General features: G+C 38.5%; 1 protein-coding gene across 1 annotated transcript; it reads right to left on the minus strand.

Annotated features, from left to right (window-relative positions):
- Positions 1–10: 10 nt before the first annotated feature.
- On the minus strand, positions 11–9,611 carry agxtb (alanine--glyoxylate and serine--pyruvate aminotransferase b). Its single transcript, XM_061979429.2, has 11 exons — positions 9,242–9,611; positions 8,866–9,058; positions 8,732–8,796; positions 8,576–8,676; positions 8,427–8,497; positions 8,277–8,361; positions 8,094–8,192; positions 6,000–6,069; positions 717–812; positions 450–578; positions 11–296 (listed from the first exon to the last, which is right to left on the minus strand). The coding sequence occupies exons 1-11, from the start codon at positions 9,530–9,532 to the stop codon at positions 189–191; spliced, it is 1,308 nt and encodes a 435-aa protein (XP_061835413.1). The 5' UTR covers positions 9,533–9,611; the 3' UTR covers positions 11–188.
- Positions 9,612–21,247: the final 11,636 nt, after the last annotated feature.

Genomic DNA, 21,247 nt, shown 5'->3' on the forward strand with positions numbered 1-21,247 from the left:
AGGCGGACAATTGATAAAACAATCCACATTTATTGACATCTATCAGTGCATTCAACAAAGACCATGTGGTGTCTACTTGTCAATTTAAAAAATACAAACAGTCTATGTTTTGCAATGCATTTGCAATCAAAATACAAATTATGCATTATCATCGTCAATCTTTCCCTTTGTCTGGGAATTTGCCGCTTTTAAGCCTTGCTTTTTTTACAGTTTTTGAGCGCGTCTGCCAAGGCGTGCAGTGCCATGTCAGCATTTGCCTTCTCACAGTTGTACCCCATCAGTCCGATCCGCATCACCTAATGGAAAGTAGCATGTGTCAGTACGGTGCCTGGAAGTGGTTTAATAGTGACTCAGAATATGACTATGTCATTTGAGAGAATCTTACAATGCAACACTAACTTATGTGTGCTGTTTCTTCACTACACAGGACTGAAAGGCTGAATACCCACCATGCCGATAGAGGGGCCCAAACCTCCAGTCATCTCCATCTGGTGGTTCTTCATGATGTATGCGAGCAGCTCCCTCCAGTTGTAGCCGTCAGGAATGGCGATGGTGGTCACTGAGGGAAGCCTCAGCTCCTGCAGAGCATTGCAGCAAATCAGCACTGACAATGATGAAGCACGAGGTAATAAACAATACAATAATACATTTTCACTCATTCATTTTCATCCTGTTATTCATTCAATGCATGTTATGTGCTTGTCCATTTGTCTCACCCTATCGGGGATGAAAAGTTTGAGGCCCAAGTCTTCAAGTCCTTTGTACAGGTAGGCTGCCACCTCCTTGTGTTTCCTCCAAGACTCTTCCAGCCCCTAGACGGCGACAAACATCAGTGTTCTTCAGCTCACTCTTAAAAGTCTAAATATACAAAGTAAAGTAACATTATTAAATCTTATAGTGAGGTGAATTATATACAGTACAGGCCAAAAGTTTGGACACACCTTCACATTCAATGCGTTTTCTTTATTTTCATTGTAGGTTGTCACTGAAGGCGTCAGAACTATGAATGAACACGTGTGGAGTTATGTACTTAACAAAAAAAGGTGAAATAACTGAAAGCATGTTTTATATTCTAGTTTCTTCAAAATAGCCACCCTTTGCTCCGATTACTTTTTCAGACACTCTTGGTATTCTCTCGTTGAGCTTCAAGAGGCAGTCACCTGAAATGGTTTTCACTTTACAGGTGTGCTTGAAGCTCATCGGGAGAATGCCAAGACTGTGCAGAGCAGTACCATATTTTTCGGACTATAAGTCGCAGTTTTTTTCATAGTTTGATTTATATATGTAGTTTTCCTTCTTTATTATGCATTTTCGGCAGGTGCGACTTATACTCCGAAAAATACGGTAATCAGAGCAAAGGGTGGCTATTTTGAAGAAACTTGGTAGCTGAGATAGGCTCCAGCGCCCCCCGCGACCCCAAAAGGGAATAAGCGGTAGAAAATGGATGGATGGATGGATAGAATATAAAACATGTTTTCAGTTATTTCACTGTTTTTTGTTAAGTACATAACTCCACATGTGTTCATTCATAGTTTTGATGCCTTCAGTGACAATCTACAATGTAAATAGTCATGAAAAGAAGGAAAACGCATTGAATGAGGAGAAGGTGTGTCCAAACTTTTGGCCTGTACTGTACAAAAGAGACCAATGGTATAAAAAGGTGCAATTTTAACATATGTTTAAAAATACAATCCAACATATTGGCAAAACTATGCCTCAAAAGTTGCACAAGAGCGTTCATGTGTCACGTCTTATTGCAAGATTTTAGTTTTGTAAGAATTTTGGGGTGCGCATTTCTAGAAAGCTAAGGACCCGTACTTCTCCCTTCACTATTTTAATTTATTTTGTATATTCCTGAGAATCTGTGTCATCTGCAGTGCATTTATTTTGTTACAGTTACTACGTTTTGGGGGGAAAAGTAGCCCTGTCTGTCTAGTAACAGGCACATTTAGAATAACATTCAATATTTGCGAATATGCTCATTTTAAGCATACGCGGCGCATTAATTTCAAAAAGGCGTCACAACGTTCGCTTTTTTTTCCCCAACATCATCACTGATTATTATTCACTGCAGACTTCATGAGAGCCAACACACATAATAAAACATCACTTACTGTGCTAGGTCTGCTTTTATTAGGATGCTGACGGGAAAAAATATTGCCATAATCATGTTTAGATGAATAATGACTCATAATCCTAGAAGAAAAGTGGGGTATAACCAAGTGTCTTTTTGTGTCATTCTCGCCATTTGCGGGTCTAAATTGCCTGTCAAAGTGTACCAACTTGTCAGAATACCTCCTCATACTTCTACTATCCAGGTGAGAGGCATGATTTATGATTTACAATAAACGTCCACAAGCAAGGAAGCAGCTTACCACTCGATGTTGTCAATATAGGCACACAAGCTCGTGATCACGGCGCCGCTATAAATAGTTTGTTTGCTTTCATGTGTCACGTCTTATTGCAAGATTTTAGTTTTGTAAGGATTTTGGGGTGCACATTTCTAGAAAGCTAAAGACCCGTACTTCTCCCTTCATAATTTTTTTAATATTTTTGTATAATCCTGAGAATCTGTGTCATCTGCAGTGGTCATTTGATGGGTGTCTATTTATTTAGTCAGAGTTACTACATTTGGGGGGGGAAAGTTACCTGGTCTCTACAACAGGAGCCATCCATCCATCCATTTTCTACCGCTTGTCCCTTTCGGGGTCCCGGGGGTTACAACAGGAGCGTTCTGCTACTTTTAAATAACACCTGACCAAACATATATGATAAATAAGTTTTTGAGCCCTCTACATTATCAGTGTAATTAGTTTTTTTTTCTAAAAAGCCCAACGTATCAGATCAGATGCATGCATTAAACGTATAATCCACATGAAGACACTAATTGACTTATTAGAGAGCTGTTCAGTGATCCTGCAAGATTGCCACATCTGGTTTTTGAATAGAAACTTTGCCAAATTTTAAAGAGATAAGGTAAAAAAAACATATTTATTTTACTAATACATCAGTATGAACAGTTAATCCGTCCATGCAATGTGAAATCACTTAATATTTCGTAATATATTTTATAGTAAAACTATTTTGAAAGTGTGTATCAAATTTGAAACAGCAAGTATGTGTAATGTAACTAAATTAATCATTTGTCATTTTATTGCATTTCATTTATTATAAATACCATTGAGAAAAATATGGTCTTTAGATTTTTCAAATAAACAAATATAAAAGTTTACATTAAAATTAGGGATGTCCGATAATGGCTTTTTGCCGATATCCGATATTCCGATATTGTCCAACTCTTTAATTACCGATACCGATATCAACCGATACCAATATCAGCCGACACTGATATATACAGTCGTGAAATTAACACATTATTATTATGCCTAATTTGGACAACCAGGTATGGTGAAGATAAGGTCCTTTTTTAAAATATTGATAAAATAAAATAAGATAAATAAATTAAAAACATTTTCTAGAATAAAAAAGAAAGTAAAACAATATAAAAACAGCTACATAGAAATGAGTAATTAATGAAAATGAGTAAAATTAACTGTTAAAGGTTAGTACTATTAGTGGACCAGCAGCACGCACAATCATGTGTGCTTACGGACTGTATCCCTTGCAGACTGTATTGATATATATTGATATATAATGTAGGAACCAGAATATTAATAACAGAAAGAAACAACCCTTTTGTGTGAATGAGTGGAGGAGGGAGGTTTTTTGGGTTGGTGCACTAATTGTAAGTGTATCTTGTGTTTTTTATGTTGATTTAATTAAAAAAACCAAAAAAAACAACCAAAAAAACGATACCGATAATAAAAAAAACGATACCTATAATTTTCTATATTACATTTTAAAGCATTTATCGGCCGATAATATCGGCACATCTCTAATTAAAATATATATATCCAATTTGCTGTATTATTTTGTGGTGATCACTCGGTGTGTTTTGTGATAATAAATTGTATCTTTCTGATTTTTATGAGAGGGAAAAAAATACATCACAAAAAAATACATAATGATGTTGACTTCATGAAAGATTTCTAGATGGTAAATAATTACAACATCAAAGATGCTTTGAAAAAAATAAAGAACGTGAATTCAAGTGATCTTGAGCAGCTGGGGAAAGATGCTGATGACGAATATTGCTTGAAATCGAATCTGCAACGCCACGTGCAACAAAGGTATCGAAATATTGTATAGTTTGGTTTGCTTTTACGTGAATCAATTTCTGGTAGTACAGACAGAATTCGGTCGGTGCCTCCAATAAAAGTACATAATTCCGTCCACGTCTCTAACGACAGCAATCTAGTGATTTCATGAATCCGCTGCAAAAATGTTAGTTAGTCTCTTCCAAGTTTCTTGCACGGAACTCTTTTGTGTCATTACCAGGCTGGATTTGGCCCATGGTTCGCCAGTTCAATAGTTCAGTTATATATATATTTACATTTTTTTTTTTTTTTGGGCTTTTTTTTTGGTTTTTCAAATGTTCTTTTTTTGTGAGGCCACCACAAATATGATGATCTTAAAGCCCTGAATTTGAACTTATCAGTACGTACTGTAGCTCCAGCATAGCAACTAAAGTAGTGCATGGAACTTAGTCCTGGCTGCTCAGTACAATATGGAAAAAAATAAGTGTGTTATGTAACTGGACCCACAGTGTGCCCATGGTTAAGAAACACAGTGGATAAACAGCTTGGTTTCTAAATCAGGCGATTATTTGATTCATGGATGTCTGTCCAGGCTACTCAGACCAACAATATTGAAATATGGAGCGTTAATTAAAGCTTAAATACATATATTTTTTTGTTTTTATGTCTGTGTTTATGCTTCCATGAAAGTTAAGGATGTTAAGAATCATACCAGAAACAAAGTCTCAATAGTTAGTTATGGTTTCTGAACAGGGGTCGGCAACCCAAAATGTTGAAAGAGCCATATTGGACCAAAAATACACAAAAAAAATCTGTCTGGAGCGGTAAAAAATTAAAAACCTTCTATAAGTGATATAATGAAGTCAACACATGATATAAGTGTCTATATTAGCTATATTAGCCTACTATCAAAATGACTATGTGTCGCAGGCTGACACAAATCTTCGTTGACAGAAATGTTGAAATGTAATATTTATTCTACCCATTTTTACAACATTGGAAAACATTAGTAAAACGCAGCCTTCTCAGAGGGTGAGATACCTCCTGGAAATGACTGGCTTAGAATGGCCAAAGGTATAGATGTGTGTGTGTCCAAGTTAAAGGAAATGACGGGCTGTTTTCTTCGAATGGATTTATAACAATCTATGCGAGCTGTGTTACGTTTGCTGTGGTCTGGAACAACATGGCTCACAAACAACTATCAGAAATGTAGCCAATATTACATACAGATAATGTGTCATGAGAAATGCAGATATAAATTAAATACACAGAGGACATAGGCAATTAAATGAGCTCAAATATACATACAAACGAGGCATAATGATGCAATATGTACATAAAGCTAGCCTAAATAGCATGTTAGCATCGATTAGCTTGCAGTCATGCACTGACCATATATGCTTGATCAGCACTCCATACAAGTCAATAACATCAACAAAGCTCACCTTTGTGCGTTCATGCACAGCATAAAACTTTTGGTGGACAAAATGAGACGAAGAATAAGTGGCAAGAAATATGTGAAAGTTATCCATGTAAACAAACGATGGTGAGTTCAAGGACCGCCAATATTAGTAGGATAAAACGGCACTCACCAAATTCTCTCATCAGAGAATCATGTTTAATATAAACAGTGGGATATCTAACAATTAGGGAGGTTTGTGTCAGGTTGTCCTCCGACAGAAACCCTATTAAAACAAAAACATATATTTTTCTATTTTTATACATTTTTGAAAAAGCTCCAGGGAGCAACTTGGGCGGCGCTAAAGAGCCGCAGGTTGCAGACCCCCGGTTTAGAATGTAAACAAAGGTTCTCCTGCATCCTGGAATAAAGTGTCCCCTTACCCTTTCAGCAAGAATCGCCAAACTCTCTCTTAAGGTGAAGAACCCAGACACTGGGCCAGTGTGGTGATACCTTCAAATACATCAAGTAGTGATCAGTGGTGTGTAAAATACAGTACAGGCCAAACGTTTGGACACACCTTTTCCTCAATCAATGCGTTTTCTTTATTTTCATGACTATTTACATTGTAGATTGTCATTGAAGGCATCAAAACTATGAATGAACACATGTGGAGTTATGTAGTTAACAAAAAAAGGCGAAATAACTGAAAACATGTTTTATACAGTATATATATCCAAATCCATTGCTATTCTTTATTAAGTAAGACACATGCTGAATAAGAAATGTCTGCATATGTTATATTATTATTTTATTTTTCCATATTTAACATATTGTGTTGAAGTTTGGGGAAATGTTTATAAAACAAACTAATAATAGACCCAATAATTAAACTTCAAAAAAGGGTAATTAGAATAATACACAAAGTGTGCTACTATGAACCCACCAATCCATTAATTATAAGTTCTAATGTGTTAAAATTTTCAGATATTGTGTTTTTAAAAACAATGGACATTATGTTTCGAGCAAAGAACAACAGCCTTCCAGCTTGTATTCTTAGGTTATTTAGATTAAGAGAAGAAAACTATATTTTACGGGGATATTGATTTTTTAAATAGGTAAAGTAAGAACGAATATAAAATACAAATGTATTTCAGTTTTAGGAGTTAAATGGTGGAACAAGCTCAGTGATGAGTTGAAGACATGTAGTTCTTTGTTAAGGTTTAAGAAAGCCTTGAAAGGTGAAATAATAGAAAATTATAAAATATAGTAACAATTACTTTCATCTAGGGATGTCCGATGATGGCTTTTTGCCGATATACGATATTCCGATATTGTCCAACTCTTTAATTACTGATACCGATATCAACCGATACCGATATATGCAGTCGTGGAATTAACACATTATTATGCCTAATTTGGACACCCAGGTATGGTGAAGATAAAGTACTTTAAAAAAAATAAAATAAAATAAGATAAATAAACTAAAAACATTTTCTTGAATACAAAAGAAAATAAAACAATATAAAAACAGTTACATAGAAACTAGTAATTAATGAAAATGAGTAAAATTAACTGTTAAAGGTTAGTACTATTAGTGGACCAGCAGCACGCACAATCATGTGTGCTTACGGACTGTATCCCTTGCAGACTGTATTGATATATATTGATATATAATGTAGGAACCAGAATATTAATAACAGAAAGAAACAACCCTTTTGTGTGAATGAGTGTGAATGGGGGAGGGAGGTTTTTTTGGGTTGGTGCACTAATTGTAAGTGTATCTTGTGGATTTTATGTTGATTTAATAAAAAATTAAAAATAAAAAAATAAATAAAAAAAGAAACGATACAGATAATAAAAAACCCGATACCGATAATTTCTGATATTACATTTTAATGCATTTGTATCTCTACTTTCATCCCATTGATTTTTTGAACGTTGATGTTCCAGGTAATCTTATTTTCAATGAAGGTATAGGATAGGCAAATATAAGCCTTGGCTTCAGCCTATTCCTTTTCGGCCATTATTTTTCTTTTCTTTTTGTGTGTAAATGTGTATGATTGTTAAATATGTATAATCTGTACTGTTAAACTGATCACACAAAATGGTTGATTATATGACCGTAATAAACCTATTTAATTCATATTCTAGTTTCTTCAAAATAGCCACCCTTTGCTCTGATTACTTTTTTGCACACTCTTGGCATTCTCTCGATGAGCTTCAAGAGGTAGTCACCTGAAATGGTTAAAGCTCATCAAGAGAATGCCAAAAGTGGGCAAAGCAGTAATCAGAGCAAAGGGTGGCTATTTTGAAGAAACTAGAATATAAAACATGTTTTCAGTTATTTCACCTTTTTTTGTTAAGTACATAACTCCACATGTGTTCATTCATAGTTTTGATGCCTTCAGTGACAATCTACAATGTAAATAGTCATGAAAATAAAGAAAACGCATTGAATGAGGAGAAGGTGTGTCCAAACTTTTGGCCTGTACTGTATGTTCCGATGATAAAAGTCAGCTTGTCATCACACTTACATTCTGGCTGGTTTACCGTCACAACCCCAGTAGTTGGACAAATGCGCCATGTCAAAGAGGTAGGAGACTGGTTTCGTTTTCCTGTTAAACATTTTGTGGCTGTGCGGGTATAACACAAAAACAATTAAAAATAAATAAAAATAAAAACCCTAGTGCAGTTTTTTTGTTTGTGTTCTACCTCACCATGCTCTGTCATTAAAAGAGATGGGTGCTGTGCCAGGCGGTGCGTTCAGGGCCTTCTGAGAGCCGGTGTACAGGATATCAATGTCTGCACCAGCAAAACAAGAGGCATGTCAATTCTGAAGAGATACTTTGTTGACATTGTTGTCCTACTTTGCTGGTCCATGAAAATGGGCGCTGCCCCGAGTGACGCAACTGTGTCGACAAGGAAGAGGCAATCATGTCTAAAAAAAAGATAAGACTATCATTAAAAATGGAGTTGCTCAATGATTTATAAAAATATGCAACACTAGGGGGCGCACTTTCTGCAGATGTCCCCAACGCCGTCCATGGGGTGGCATAGACCAGCCGATGACTCTCCATGTGTTAGGAAAAACAGGACCGGCTTGTGTTTCTCTATTGCCTGCAAACAAGTGTGTTTATTTCCATTCGCACAAGCAACACTTCATCGGTTTTACCTGTTCAATTTCTTGATTGCTGAAATATCCACCGGGCGTTTTCACCATTTTATGTACATTTGCACCTATGGATCATACGCATATTTAGTAGGCGAAGTGGAGGCACCTCCGCCTCTGTGCGTAAAGCTGCATACCCATTCTTTCTGCGATTTCTGCAACTCGCTCGCCCCAGATCCCGTTAATGGCGACGAGGACACTCTCCCCGGGCTCCACGACGTTAAACACCGCACACTCCATGGCGGCGTGACCGGACCCGCTCATTGAGATTGTCATGTTGTTCTCGGTCTGGAACGCGTACTGAATCCCCTTCTTAATGTCATTCATGATCTAACAAAAAAAAAAAAAAACACAACACATCAACGAACTTGGTCATCATGATTGATCTCACATAAAAACATTAGTCAGACTCAAACTTTAACTTAATTAGATCTTAAAGTCAAAACCTGTGCGTAATTACGCATTGACACCTGCTTCCACTTATGCGTAAAAAGTCCCGGAAAGGCGCATTACCTCATACATTTCTGGATGCAGGTGACCAATTATCGGCTTGGCCCCCGCAGCTAAAACACGCGGGGGGACGTTCGAGGGTCCTGGTCCGAACAAGTGACGCAGAGGCGCCTCCAGTGGCCGCAGCATGCACGCCGGCGGCGGCATGGTGACGGAGGACATGGTGCGGTCTAGGCGCTGCAGCAGAGGTGCGCTCCTGGCGGCTAGTGGACTGTCGAGGGTGGCAGCGGCAGCAGTGGCCGCCTGCTGGGCTAGAAGCCCAGCACTCCGCTTGAACAGAGTCCGCTGCATCATGGTGGTTGTCCGCGTTTCTTGCCAACAGCTGTAAGACTGAGATTGAGCCTTGCTATGCGCGTTTTGAGTAAAGATGTGAAAGCGCAATAGGTCTTTGACCTGTTGGGCAGGGGGCGGTGTGCGTCATTAGATGGAAGGACACAAAAGCAAAACGCTAGGTTAGACTCCTTTCCAAATATGGGTGTTGACATAGAAATGTTTATTGCACTTTACGTGATACACAGTAGGCCTACTGTAGTACATTTTTTTGTACCATATTCAGCCTGGTTAATGGAATACAGCCAATTGTCGAACTATCGTCAGGTATTGCTCACTTGAACACAAACAGCGCTGCAGTTGATGATTATTCTAGTACTCCAGTAAACTGTTTTTAATTCGTTCGATTAATCTTATAAAACACACCTTATAGCCCAAATGTGTATTATAGGGAAAATGGCTGAGATAAACAAATATTTTTTTGCTTGCCATAACTCTCATTCTATTAAAAGTCCACATGCCATATGTGGGCATTGGCGTTTTTAGGCCTATTTTAGGGGGGCTCAAGCCCCCCTAAAATATTCTTAAGCCCCCCTAAATAATTTGGTGTTTTTTTGTTTTTTTTTTACAAATAAATGCCGACATATTCATTATAAAGTGGCCCAAATATGAGTTTAAATAAATAATCATATAACCTGTTATTATTCACTCAGTTTCCCCTCACTTCGTAGCGTAAGGTAGAGAGCCCCTTTCGTGCGTCGGTATCCAATCCATTCCACTTGTTCATATAGAAAATGCCCACATCACTCAAATTCCAGCCCGCATTTTCTCTGCGACCTTGCTTGCGGTCCTGCAGGTGTACGAAGCACATTATCTTTCTTTACAATGAGTGAAGCTGCACAAAACCTTGTGTGTGCAATTGTAAATCATTTATTTTTTAAGTTTTGTGTTTCTTGTACAATCTATATAAAGTAATATACATAAGCCTATTGTTAAAATAATGAAAAAAACATAATTAAATATATTTGTTTTATTGTATTGTTTCATTAATAGCTGTTTTATTATTATAGGATGGCTTGTTAAACATTTAATAGGATTTTCAGAGGGAGGAAAAACCAAGACATTTAATATAAAATGTAAAATGAATAAATACATAAAAAGAAAAAGAAAATATATGGTTAAAAGCCATCGTCCCGAGGAGCATTTCATTTCGTCCCGTGCATTTTTTTTAAATAATAATAATAACAATGAATAATTTCTAAGTCTTTGTTAGCCGTTTGTGAAGTTTTGTGCTCGTGCGTAACATTCGCTCGCATCCTGTGCATCTCCTGGGGGCAAAGCCCCCCCCCCCGTCCTTAAAAGCTAGTGACGCCCCTGTATGTGGGTATTATTACTTTTTTTTTTAAACTAAAAAACAACAACTATCCATTTACCACCACACAGATCAAGTTACCCACACACCACAGCTCTCATGTGCGCTCTGTTGCAGCGGCCATGCAAAAACTATGTCTGCACAAATGTCAGTAACAAAATCGGCCTACTATCACCTCAAAAATGTAACAAGACTTAGAGGGCTCATGTCAGCTCAAGACTTAGAAAAACTTGTACATGCCTTTATTACCAGTAGGCTAGACCAGTGGTTCTCAACCTTTTTTCCAGTGATGTACCCCCTGTGAAAATTGTTTTAATTCAAGTACCCCCTAATCAGAGCAAAGCATTTTTGGTTGAAAAAAAGAGATAAAGAAGTAAAATACAGCACTATGTCATCAGTTTCTGATTTATTAAATTGTATAACAGTGCAAAATATTGCTAATTTGTAGCGGTCTTTCTTGAACTATTTGGAAAAAAAGATAGGTTTTTCTTTATATTTATAAAAGATTTTTGAATTGTTGCTATTTTTAGAATATTAAAAAAAAAAAAATCTCACGTACCCCTTGGCATACCTTCAAGTACCCCCAGAGGTACGCGTACCCCCATTTGAGAACCACTGGGCTAGACTATTGTAATGGTCTCCTTGCAGGTCTTCCCAAAAAAAACTGTCAGGCAGCTACAGCTTGTTCAGAACGCTGCTGCTAGAGTTTGAACAAAGACCAAAAAATGTGAGCACATTACACCAATTGTTAAATCCTTACATTGGCTCCCTGTACATCAGAGAATTGATTTCAAAATCCTCATGCTCACATATAAATCACTACATGGTCTAGGACCGAAGTATATCACTGATATGCTGCCACTATATAAGCCCTCTAGATCACTAAGATCTTCTGAGACCAATCTGTTAGCGGTTCCCAGAGTAAACTCAAATCAAGGGAGAGCATCATTCAGTCACTATGCAACAAATAGCTGGATTAAACTTCCTGAAGATGTCAGACTTTCCCCAACTGTGACTACTTTTAAAACTAGACTGAAAACTTTTATGTTCACCTTAGCTTTCAGCTGAATCTTTTAATATTTTAACTTTTAACGTCCGCACTGTTTTTATTTTTATTGTCTGCATTTTAATTTTGCTTTTATTTTCTTTCATTTCACTTTGTTGTCTGTGAAGCACTTTGAGTCTGCCTTGTGTATGAAAAGCGCTATACAAATAAAGCTGCCTTGCCTTGCCTTGCCTTGCATATTTACAGTTCCCGTCACTCCATGCTGCCCGGAGTTGATCAATTTTTAATAGTCACACTTATTAAAAAAAATAACCGAAGCAACAACATATGAATGAAGTTTTTTTCTCTCCAAATTTAGTTAATTAATTTAATCGTTGCACCTATGTGTCAAAGCAAAGTCAAGGCCCGCGGGCCGGATCTGGCCCGCGAATGAATTATCTATGGCCCCCGGGATGATATTTGATTAGTATTAGAACCGGCCCGCAGGCCACAGGCGCCTGCTGATGTTTTGCACGCACCAATAGTCAATCGGTGTTAGCGCTAAGAATTTTCAAAATGGGGTCTCAAGGAACCGTTTTGAAAACAAATGATAAATGCATGCATTATCCTGCTATATCTCACATTCTATATTGTGTTTTGGAAAAAGGTTGTCAAACTTTACTTAATTCATAAAAAAATAATAATACAAAAGAAAACACATTTTTATCCATATGTAAATGTATTTAGTTATAAACATTCATTCACTTTCTTCTTTCCTTCATGGATCTAAACTTTACCGCTGCCAGTATTTTTTTCTATATTTTTATTGTAATATTTTCAGTATGTGTTTGATCTAATTTTGGCCAAAGTAAGACAATGAAAACAATCTGAAGTTGTCTTTATTTTTTAGTTTCAATGCCATGATTTTAATAGTGCGGCCCTCGTGTGCACAGAAGGTAAAACATGTTGGAATTGTATTTGTTATCTTAAGATTGGCAACAAAAGTTAAAAATAGTGTCAGACTTTGTGTGACTTCTTCTGGAGGCTACAATACATTATATTACTATGAATTGTTTCACCGTTAAAAAAATAACTTATTCCTGTCCTAAGCTGTGCTCCTTCTGGGAGAACATTTTTGACACAATCGGAAAGGCGTACAGTCAGAGCACTCCCCTTAATCCATTATCAGCCATTTTCAGCATAAATGGATAACATAAGAACTTGACTGTGCTGCTTTTGAGACATATTATGTGACGTAAATCAAATATTTTATCTGAGCTGAATACGTAGGTTAGTTTCAGGGTGCTTGATTCTTATCCAAGTCGCTATTCTTTTTTTTTTTTTTTTTACAATTCTGAATTGATTCGTATATTTCAAATCAAATCATGAGTTGTAAGATTCACATTCACAATACGAAAGCAGCCAAGTGGAGCTTTTGTAACTAGTAACCTGTTTTGAAAATGTTTCATTATAATTTATATACCAAATATTGTAAGAATTGTTTGGATCAAGAATCGTGATTAATCGAATTGTCACCCTAAGAATCGTAATGGAATCGTCACACCAAAACTCGGAAGCAAATTGTGAGTTTTTGTAAGATTCACATCCGTATAGTTATTTTTATAGTCTGCTGTTTTTACCAGCTTAGATTTGACGAAAAAAAAGCTTTTAGACTTAGACTTAAACTTCCTTTTTATTGTCATTCAAATTTGAACTTTACAGTACAGATAAGAACAACATTTTGTTACATTAGCTCATGGTAGTGCAGGATAAAAAAGCAATAAGGTGCATATATAAATAAATAAATAGGTTACTGTACAGATCAATATATTGTACTTTTTCACATGCGCCCAGGTTTATGGATGTATGTTATATTGTCTTTTTTATTCCAGCGAGTTAATCCATTTTGATGGGGAGTTGAGGGGATAATTATATAATGCGTTCAAGACGGCCTGAGGGAAGAAGCTGTTACAGAACCTGAAGGTTCTGTTTCGGAGGCTGCGGAACCTCTTTCAAGAGTCCAGCAGTGAAAACAGTCCTTGGTGGGGGTGGGAGGAGTCTTTGCAGATTTTCTGAGCCCTGGTCAGGCAGCGGCTTTTTGCGATCTCCTGGATAGGAGGAAGAGGAGTCCTGATTATCTTTTCCGTCGTCCTCACCATTCTCTGGAGAGACTTCCAGTCTGAGGCATTGCAGGCTCCAGTCCAGACAGAGATGCTGTTGGTCAGCAGCTCTCTATAGTGCCTCTGTAGAATGTGGTGAGAATGGGGGGAGGGAGCTGTGCTCTTTTCATCCAACGCAAAAAGTGCATGCGCTGCTGAGCTCTTTTTACAAGAGCTCCGGTGTGTAGGGACCAGGTTACATTGTCAGTTATCTGCACCCCCAGGAACTTGGTGCTGCTTACTATCTCCACCGCTGTGCCGTTGATGAAGACTGGAGCGTGGCTGGACTGGTGCTTCCTGAAGTCGACGATGATCTCCTTGGTCTTGTCGACATTCAGGACCAGGTTGTTGGTTCTGCACCAGTCAACCAGATGTTTCACCTCTTCCTTGTAGTCCATGTCGTTGTTGTCACGGATGAGGCCCACTACTGTCGTGTCGTCCGCATACTTCACAATGTGGTTAGTAGTGGACCTGGCGCAGCAGTCATGGGTCATCAACGTGAACAGCAGCGGACTCAGGACGCAGCCCTGGGGGGAGCCGGTGCCCAGGGAGATGGCACTGGAGGTGTTGTTGCCCACTCTCACAGACCGGGGTCTGTCTGTGAGGAAGTCAAGGAGCCAGTTGCATAGGGGGGTACTGAATCCAAGGGGGGCCAGTTTGCTCACCAAGTGCTGCGGGATGATGGTGTTGTATGCTGAGCTGAAGTCCAGGAACAACATCCGCACGTGTGTGTCCTTTCCTTCCAGATGTTCTAAGCTCAGGTGGAGTGCAGAGGAGATGGCGTCCTCTGTGGAGCGGTTAGGGCGATAAGCAAACTGGTATGGGTCGAATGTGGGGGGAAGTCTGGAGACAATATAGGGATATAATATAGGGAATATCGAGAGGCTGGTAAAGACCAGCCTCTTGAAGCACTTCATTATGATGGGGGGGAGTGCAACGGGGCGGTAATCATTGAGGGAGGAGATTGTAGGTTTTTTAGGCACTGGAATGATTGTGGCTGTCTTAAAGCATGATGGTACCACAGCCTGGGTCAGCGAGATGTTGAAGATGTCTGTGAGAACCCCAGCCAGCTGGTCTGCACATCCCTTAAGCACCTTGCCCGGAATGTCATCAGGTCCCGGTGCTTTCCGGGGGTTTAAAATAAACATTTAAAAAGTGTTTTTTATTACACATTTGTCCTTTCTGCATGCATTTTACTAGGGCTGCAATGACTAATTGATTTAATTTGATAAAAATAAAACCTGTTATCTATATTTTGTAGGGATGTCCGATAATGGCTTTTTGCCGATATCCAATATTCCGATATTGTCCAACTCTTTAATTACCGATACCGATATCAACCGATACCGATATCAACCGATATACACAGTCGTGGAATTAACACATTATGTTATGAAGATATGGTACTTTAAAAAAAAATTAATAAAATAAGATAAATAAGTTTAAAACATTTTCTTGAATAAAAAAGAAAGTAAAACAATATAAAAACAGTTACATAAAAACTAGTAATTAATGAAAATTAGTAAAATTAACTGTTAAAGGTTAGTACTATTAGTGGACCAGCAGCACGCACAATCATGTGTGCTTACGGACTGTATCCCTTGCAGACTGTATTGATATATATTGATCTATAATGTAGGAACCAGAATATTAATAACAGAAAGAAACAACCCTTTTGTGTGAATGAGTGTGAATGAGTGTAAATAGGGAGGACGTTTTTTTTGGGTTGGTGCACTAATTGTAAGTGTATCTTGTGTTTTTTATGTTGATTTAATAAAAATAAATAAAAAAACTATACCGATAATAAAAAAAAACGATACCAATAATTTCTGATATTACATTTTAACGCATTTATCGAACATCTCTAATATTTTGTTACTTCTGTTAATCGTTTAATGAGTAACTTAAAAAAAAGAAAATCAGGATCGCGTGAAGTTCTCGGAACTTTAAATATGTATATATATTTTTAGCACGCCGCTGCAACCAGAACACATCAGAGTGGTCGTGTGTGACTAGTGTGGCAGCAAACAAGGAGTGTCATTTAAAAAAAAAATTGATGCACACATGTTAAAAGGACTATTTCACTGAGGATGTGCATTTATTAGAAGAAAAAAATGAAGGTTACGGAAAGCAGAAAATGTTTTGTTTATGTCAACTATTTTGCCTAAAATACGCATTGAGTATCTACAAAGTGTGTTTTATAGGATTACTCGATTGATCAAACACAGTAATCAATAGACTGGTCGATTACTAAAATAATCGATAGCCGCAACCCTACTTTTCATTCCCATTTTAACGCTGGTCTATGTCTTTGTTCCATGTAGCATTCGCATTTGGGCTGAAGTCATCCGAACTGTACAAGCATTCACTTGCAACCAACTTTACCAAACACACCAGAGTTTCTTTAAACAAAGCTAATATCGGCCAAATATTTTGAGCAAGGTACTCAATATTTTTCTGAAGAACCTAAATAAGTACTATTGTGGATTTTTTTATTGTACATTATGCAGAAACCCATCCACTTAGTTCGGACCAAGCAAATTTACATAGACAAAAATATTTTCAATAGCAAAGTTCTACCGCGACCATTGCTTGTTTTGCATGTTGCGTTGATGTTTATGAGCCACCAGGACATTTAAAGCAATTGACTATTGACCTCAAGTGAAGCAATGAGTCGCTTGGAACTGGTTCAGGTTAGTTCTTTTTTTTCCCTGTTGATTTAATCTCGGAGAAAAGAGGAGGCTCCTCTCCGAGAGCCAATCTGTTCTCGCAGAGGAGGAGTATAAAGCAGCAAATAAGCAGGCACACAAACACACACACCCACCCACAAAACCATGCGCTCAACGATGGAGAGACCCTATCTCGAAATCTGAATTTGAAGTCCATGTCCAACATAAAAGTTGCGTAATAATAATAATCATAAAATAATACAATACAAATGCCCTGGATATTTGGGTCTAAATGACCATCTCTGGGACCTTATATGGGATTTTAATACCATTCCTGTTTTAAAATGGTTTGATTGACTTGTATGGTACAAAGGTTATAAATGATTGTATGAATGGAAGGTTACAAACAATGTTTTGACTAAAAAGTCATACCTAACTTCTTCCTTCAAGCTGTTATGTCATATCGTGCAGGCGGACGTGTCCTTATCTGTGCCTGCAGCTGGGTAAATAATTAGACCTTTGGTAAATAAGTGGGATCTGGTGTTACCCTAGCATTGGCCTTTGCACTACTTGAAATGTACCCAAGCAGTGCAGGAGGAGCCAAAATGCATTAACAACACATGTCACAGCTTTTGGAAAGCTGTCCATTTTCTGATGTTATGTTTTTGGCGCTCCTTGTGTCTGCGTGCCATTGCCAGAGTGCTTGAAATAATGCAAGGATTGAGTTTGCTTAATTTTAGTCTTGTTCTTGTTTTGATAAGGTAAACTCATAGCTGTAAGTGAATAGCACTGATCAGTTAGCAATTTTTTGTTTCTGGCTTACAGTACTTTTGGGTAGGGATCAGCCATCGATCAGTGTTAGGAAAATCACCTTTAAAAAGGTAAATAATTACAGTTACAGGGGATGGAATTCTCTTTATGATGTTCAATACGCATCGCGATACATGGCTTAAGATGCATTTAATAAAACGATTATTTGTAAAACAAAACAATTCGATGCGATTCGATTTAGTGTATGAAGGATTTGATAAGATTCGATACGGTGTATAAACAATTTGATTTCTATAGTTAAAATCATTCCTTCCTGTGTATACGCTCCTCATGATAGAGGATAAATACAAAACGCAAAACCAGTGAAGTTGGCACATTGTGTAAATCGTAAATAAAAACAGAATACAATGATTTGCAAATCCTTTTCAACTTATATTCAACTGCAAAGACAAGATCTAATGACTAATGATCCAAATCCAAGATGGCCGACAGCACTGTCTTTTGTTGGTCTGCTTGTCAAAGTGATCTGAATTTCTATCTGTTTTAGTCTCTTTTTTAGCCAATTTAAGTACATTCTACTAGTTTTAAGCGTAACAATTGATGAATGAAGGCTTACTTCCAAAAAGTGGCTTTTCTGACTGCTTTTGTTGGATTTGGAAATCTGGAGGCCTTTGACCTGCTGAAGCCGGGAGATGTTTTGCTAGCTGAAATTTTGGCCTTCCACCTGCCACAGCCCGGATCTATCCTGGCCCCAGCTTGGCCTTCCGTTGCCTACAGACTGGGTCTGCTAACTTCATCTTGGCCTTCCACTGCTTACAGACTAGATCTGCTAGCTTTAAACTGGATCTGCTAGCTTCATCCTGGCCTTCCTTTGCCTACAGACTGGATCTGCTAGCTTCATCTTGGCCTTCCATCTGCCACAGCCTGGATCTATCCAAGTCTCAGCTTGGCCTTCCACTACCTACAGTCTGGGTCGACTAGCTTCATCTTGGCCTTCCATCTGCCACAGCCTTGATCTATCCTAGTCTCAGCTTGGCCTTCCACTACCTACAGTCTAGGTCGACTAGCTTCATCTTGGCCTTCCATCTGCCACAGCCTGGATCTATCCTAGCCTCAGACTGACTAAGGCTGGGCCTCTGCTAGCCTTAGCTTGGCCTTCCAACTGTTGTAGCCTGGACATCTGAACTTTGAATATTGGACCTGGGTAGGTAGTAAAACAATTTAACAATGACTTTGACACAAGCTCTCTATTTAATATTAATGCTTTTTCCTGGACTTGTTTTCTGCAATTGTAGTGGGGTACCTGACCAGGTGCTCCACCAACCTTTAACTCTACCCAACGCAATAACAATCACCTGGTCTTTCGAAACTACAGAATTTACACAATTCAATGACACTAGAATGAGACAGTCAGAGATTACAAAGAGAAACATAGCCAGGACTTGTGATCTCGCTAGAAAGATGTCCAGGCATCGAGTAATTGTCTCTGGCCCCCTGCCTGCGAGAGGCAATGATGAGAGGTATAGCAGATTAGTCTCGCTTAACAAGTGGCTGGCTAGCTTCTGTAGACAACAGGGACTAACGTTTATTGATAATTGGCCCTCTTTCTGGGGCAAACCAGGCTTGCTGATGAGAGACGGCCTTCACCCTAACCAGGAAGGCGCCATCATCCTGCCTAAAAACATAGACTACTGTTTAAGTCACATTTGACTAACTACACTAGAGCAAGCCCGGTCACAGGCAATTACAGAGCCTGCTAGTCCGGGTGAGGAGTCAGTTAAGCTAGAACTAGCCAGCGCCAGGCTGGATAATTCCTGTACGCATAGCAATTCTCTTAGAATAAGATACAACTCACATAATGTGTTTTCTGTTGTGAATGTGTTAGAGGTAGATATGCATTCTACTGAGGTGGCAAATCATGATGCGTTCAGTCTATCACAGCATCAAGCAAACAATCTGAAAATTCCCGTCGTATCAATTCCTAGATATGGTCGAAACTATTTAAAGTGCACTACGTATAATAAACGCAACATTATTAATATTGCTACTACGGATAATTTAAACAAAAACTCGTCAAAACAGCCCAATACTTATAATATGGGCTTTTTAAACATAAGATCATTGTCTCCCAAAACGTTATTAGTTAATGAGGTCATTAGAGACAACAATCTTAACGTCATTGGTCTTAGCGAAACCTCGCTCAAACCAGACGATTTTTTTGCACTAAATGAGGCATCTCCTCCTAACTATACGAATGCGTATATTGCCTGTCCCCTCAAAAGGGGTGGGGGGGTCGCACTAATATACAATGAAAACTTTTACCTTACCCCTAACCTAAATAATAAATACAAATCGTTTGAGGTGCTTACTATGAGGTCTGTCGCACCGCTGCCTCTCGATATGGCTGTTATCTACCGCCCCCCAGGGCCCTACTCGGACTTTATCAATGAGTTCTCAGAGTTCGTTGCTGATCTAGTGACGCAAGCAGACAATATAATCATAATGGGGGACTTTAATATCCATATGAATACCCCATCGGACCCTCAGTGCGTGGCGCTCCAGACTATAATTGATAGCTGTGGTCTTACACAAATAATAAATGAACCTACGCATCGCAACGGTAATACGATAGATCTAGTGCTGGTCAGAGGTGTCACCACCTCCAAAGGGTGGTGGCCGATGCAATCGACCTCGAAAAGGTGGAGGAGTGGCAATGTATATAAAAAACAAATTTAATGTTATCAATCACTAAACAATTTGAACTCCTTGCCCTGCAGCTTGAATTCTCACATGGCCAACCTCTCGCAATTGTAGGGTGTTATAGACCTGCCGCTGCCTCCACTGAAGCCCTTGCCTCTCTTGAATCCTTTATGAGTGCTAGTGAACTTCTCTTGGTTGGTGATTTAAATTTTGACTGGTTGACTTCTTCTTCTGATAACCTTAAAGCTGTATGCAACTCACTAAATTTAACTCAATTAATCACTTCCCCAACTCGACCCAATACTAAAAACTCCTCAAAATCATCTTTACTTGATCTAATTCTAACCAACGCTCCCCATAAGTACACTGGTACTGGGGTGTTTGTCAATGACTTGAGTGACCATTGTACAATTGCAGCTATAAGAAACTGCAAGCTACCAAAATCAAAACTCACTATTACATCCAACCCCCTCCGCCTCCGTGCGGTTGAGGGGGCAGGGTTTGGTGGTAGCGGGGGTGTATATTGTAGCCTGGAAGAGTTAGGGATGCATGGGATTATGGGTATTTGTTCTGTTGTGTTTATGTTGTGTTACGGTGCGGATGTTCTCCCTAAATGTGTTTGTCATTCTTGTTTGGTGTGGGTTCACAGTGTGGCGCATATTAGTAAGAGTGTTAAAGTTGTTTATACGGCCACCCTCAGTGTCACCTGTATGGCTGTTGACCAAGTATGCTTGCAGTCACTTGCGTGGTTAAGCAGAGGCCGCATACAACATGTGACTGGGCCAGCACGCAGATAGTATGGTGAAAAAGCAAAGAGCCGCATACGGCTCCGGATCCGCGGGTTGTCGACCCGTGCCCTAGAGGAACGCCAAAAATATGTGCTTCTCGGTACTCAGTTGTAAGACACTTTTCCACCACTAGTGGCGGTAATGACAAAATCAGACAAACAGAAGAAGTCTGTTTTTTTACTGTATATTTGATTAGTAAGCCTTGATAATAATCGTTGTGATTAACACATGCTTTTATATCGTTTGACAAGGTGTATCTTGTTGAACTGTAAGTAGGTTAGACATACACACTCAA

Source organism: Nerophis lumbriciformis, linkage group LG19, assembly GCF_033978685.3.
Source record: "Nerophis lumbriciformis linkage group LG19, RoL_Nlum_v2.1, whole genome shotgun sequence".
Classification (NCBI taxonomy): Eukaryota; Metazoa; Chordata; class Actinopteri; order Syngnathiformes; family Syngnathidae; genus Nerophis; species Nerophis lumbriciformis.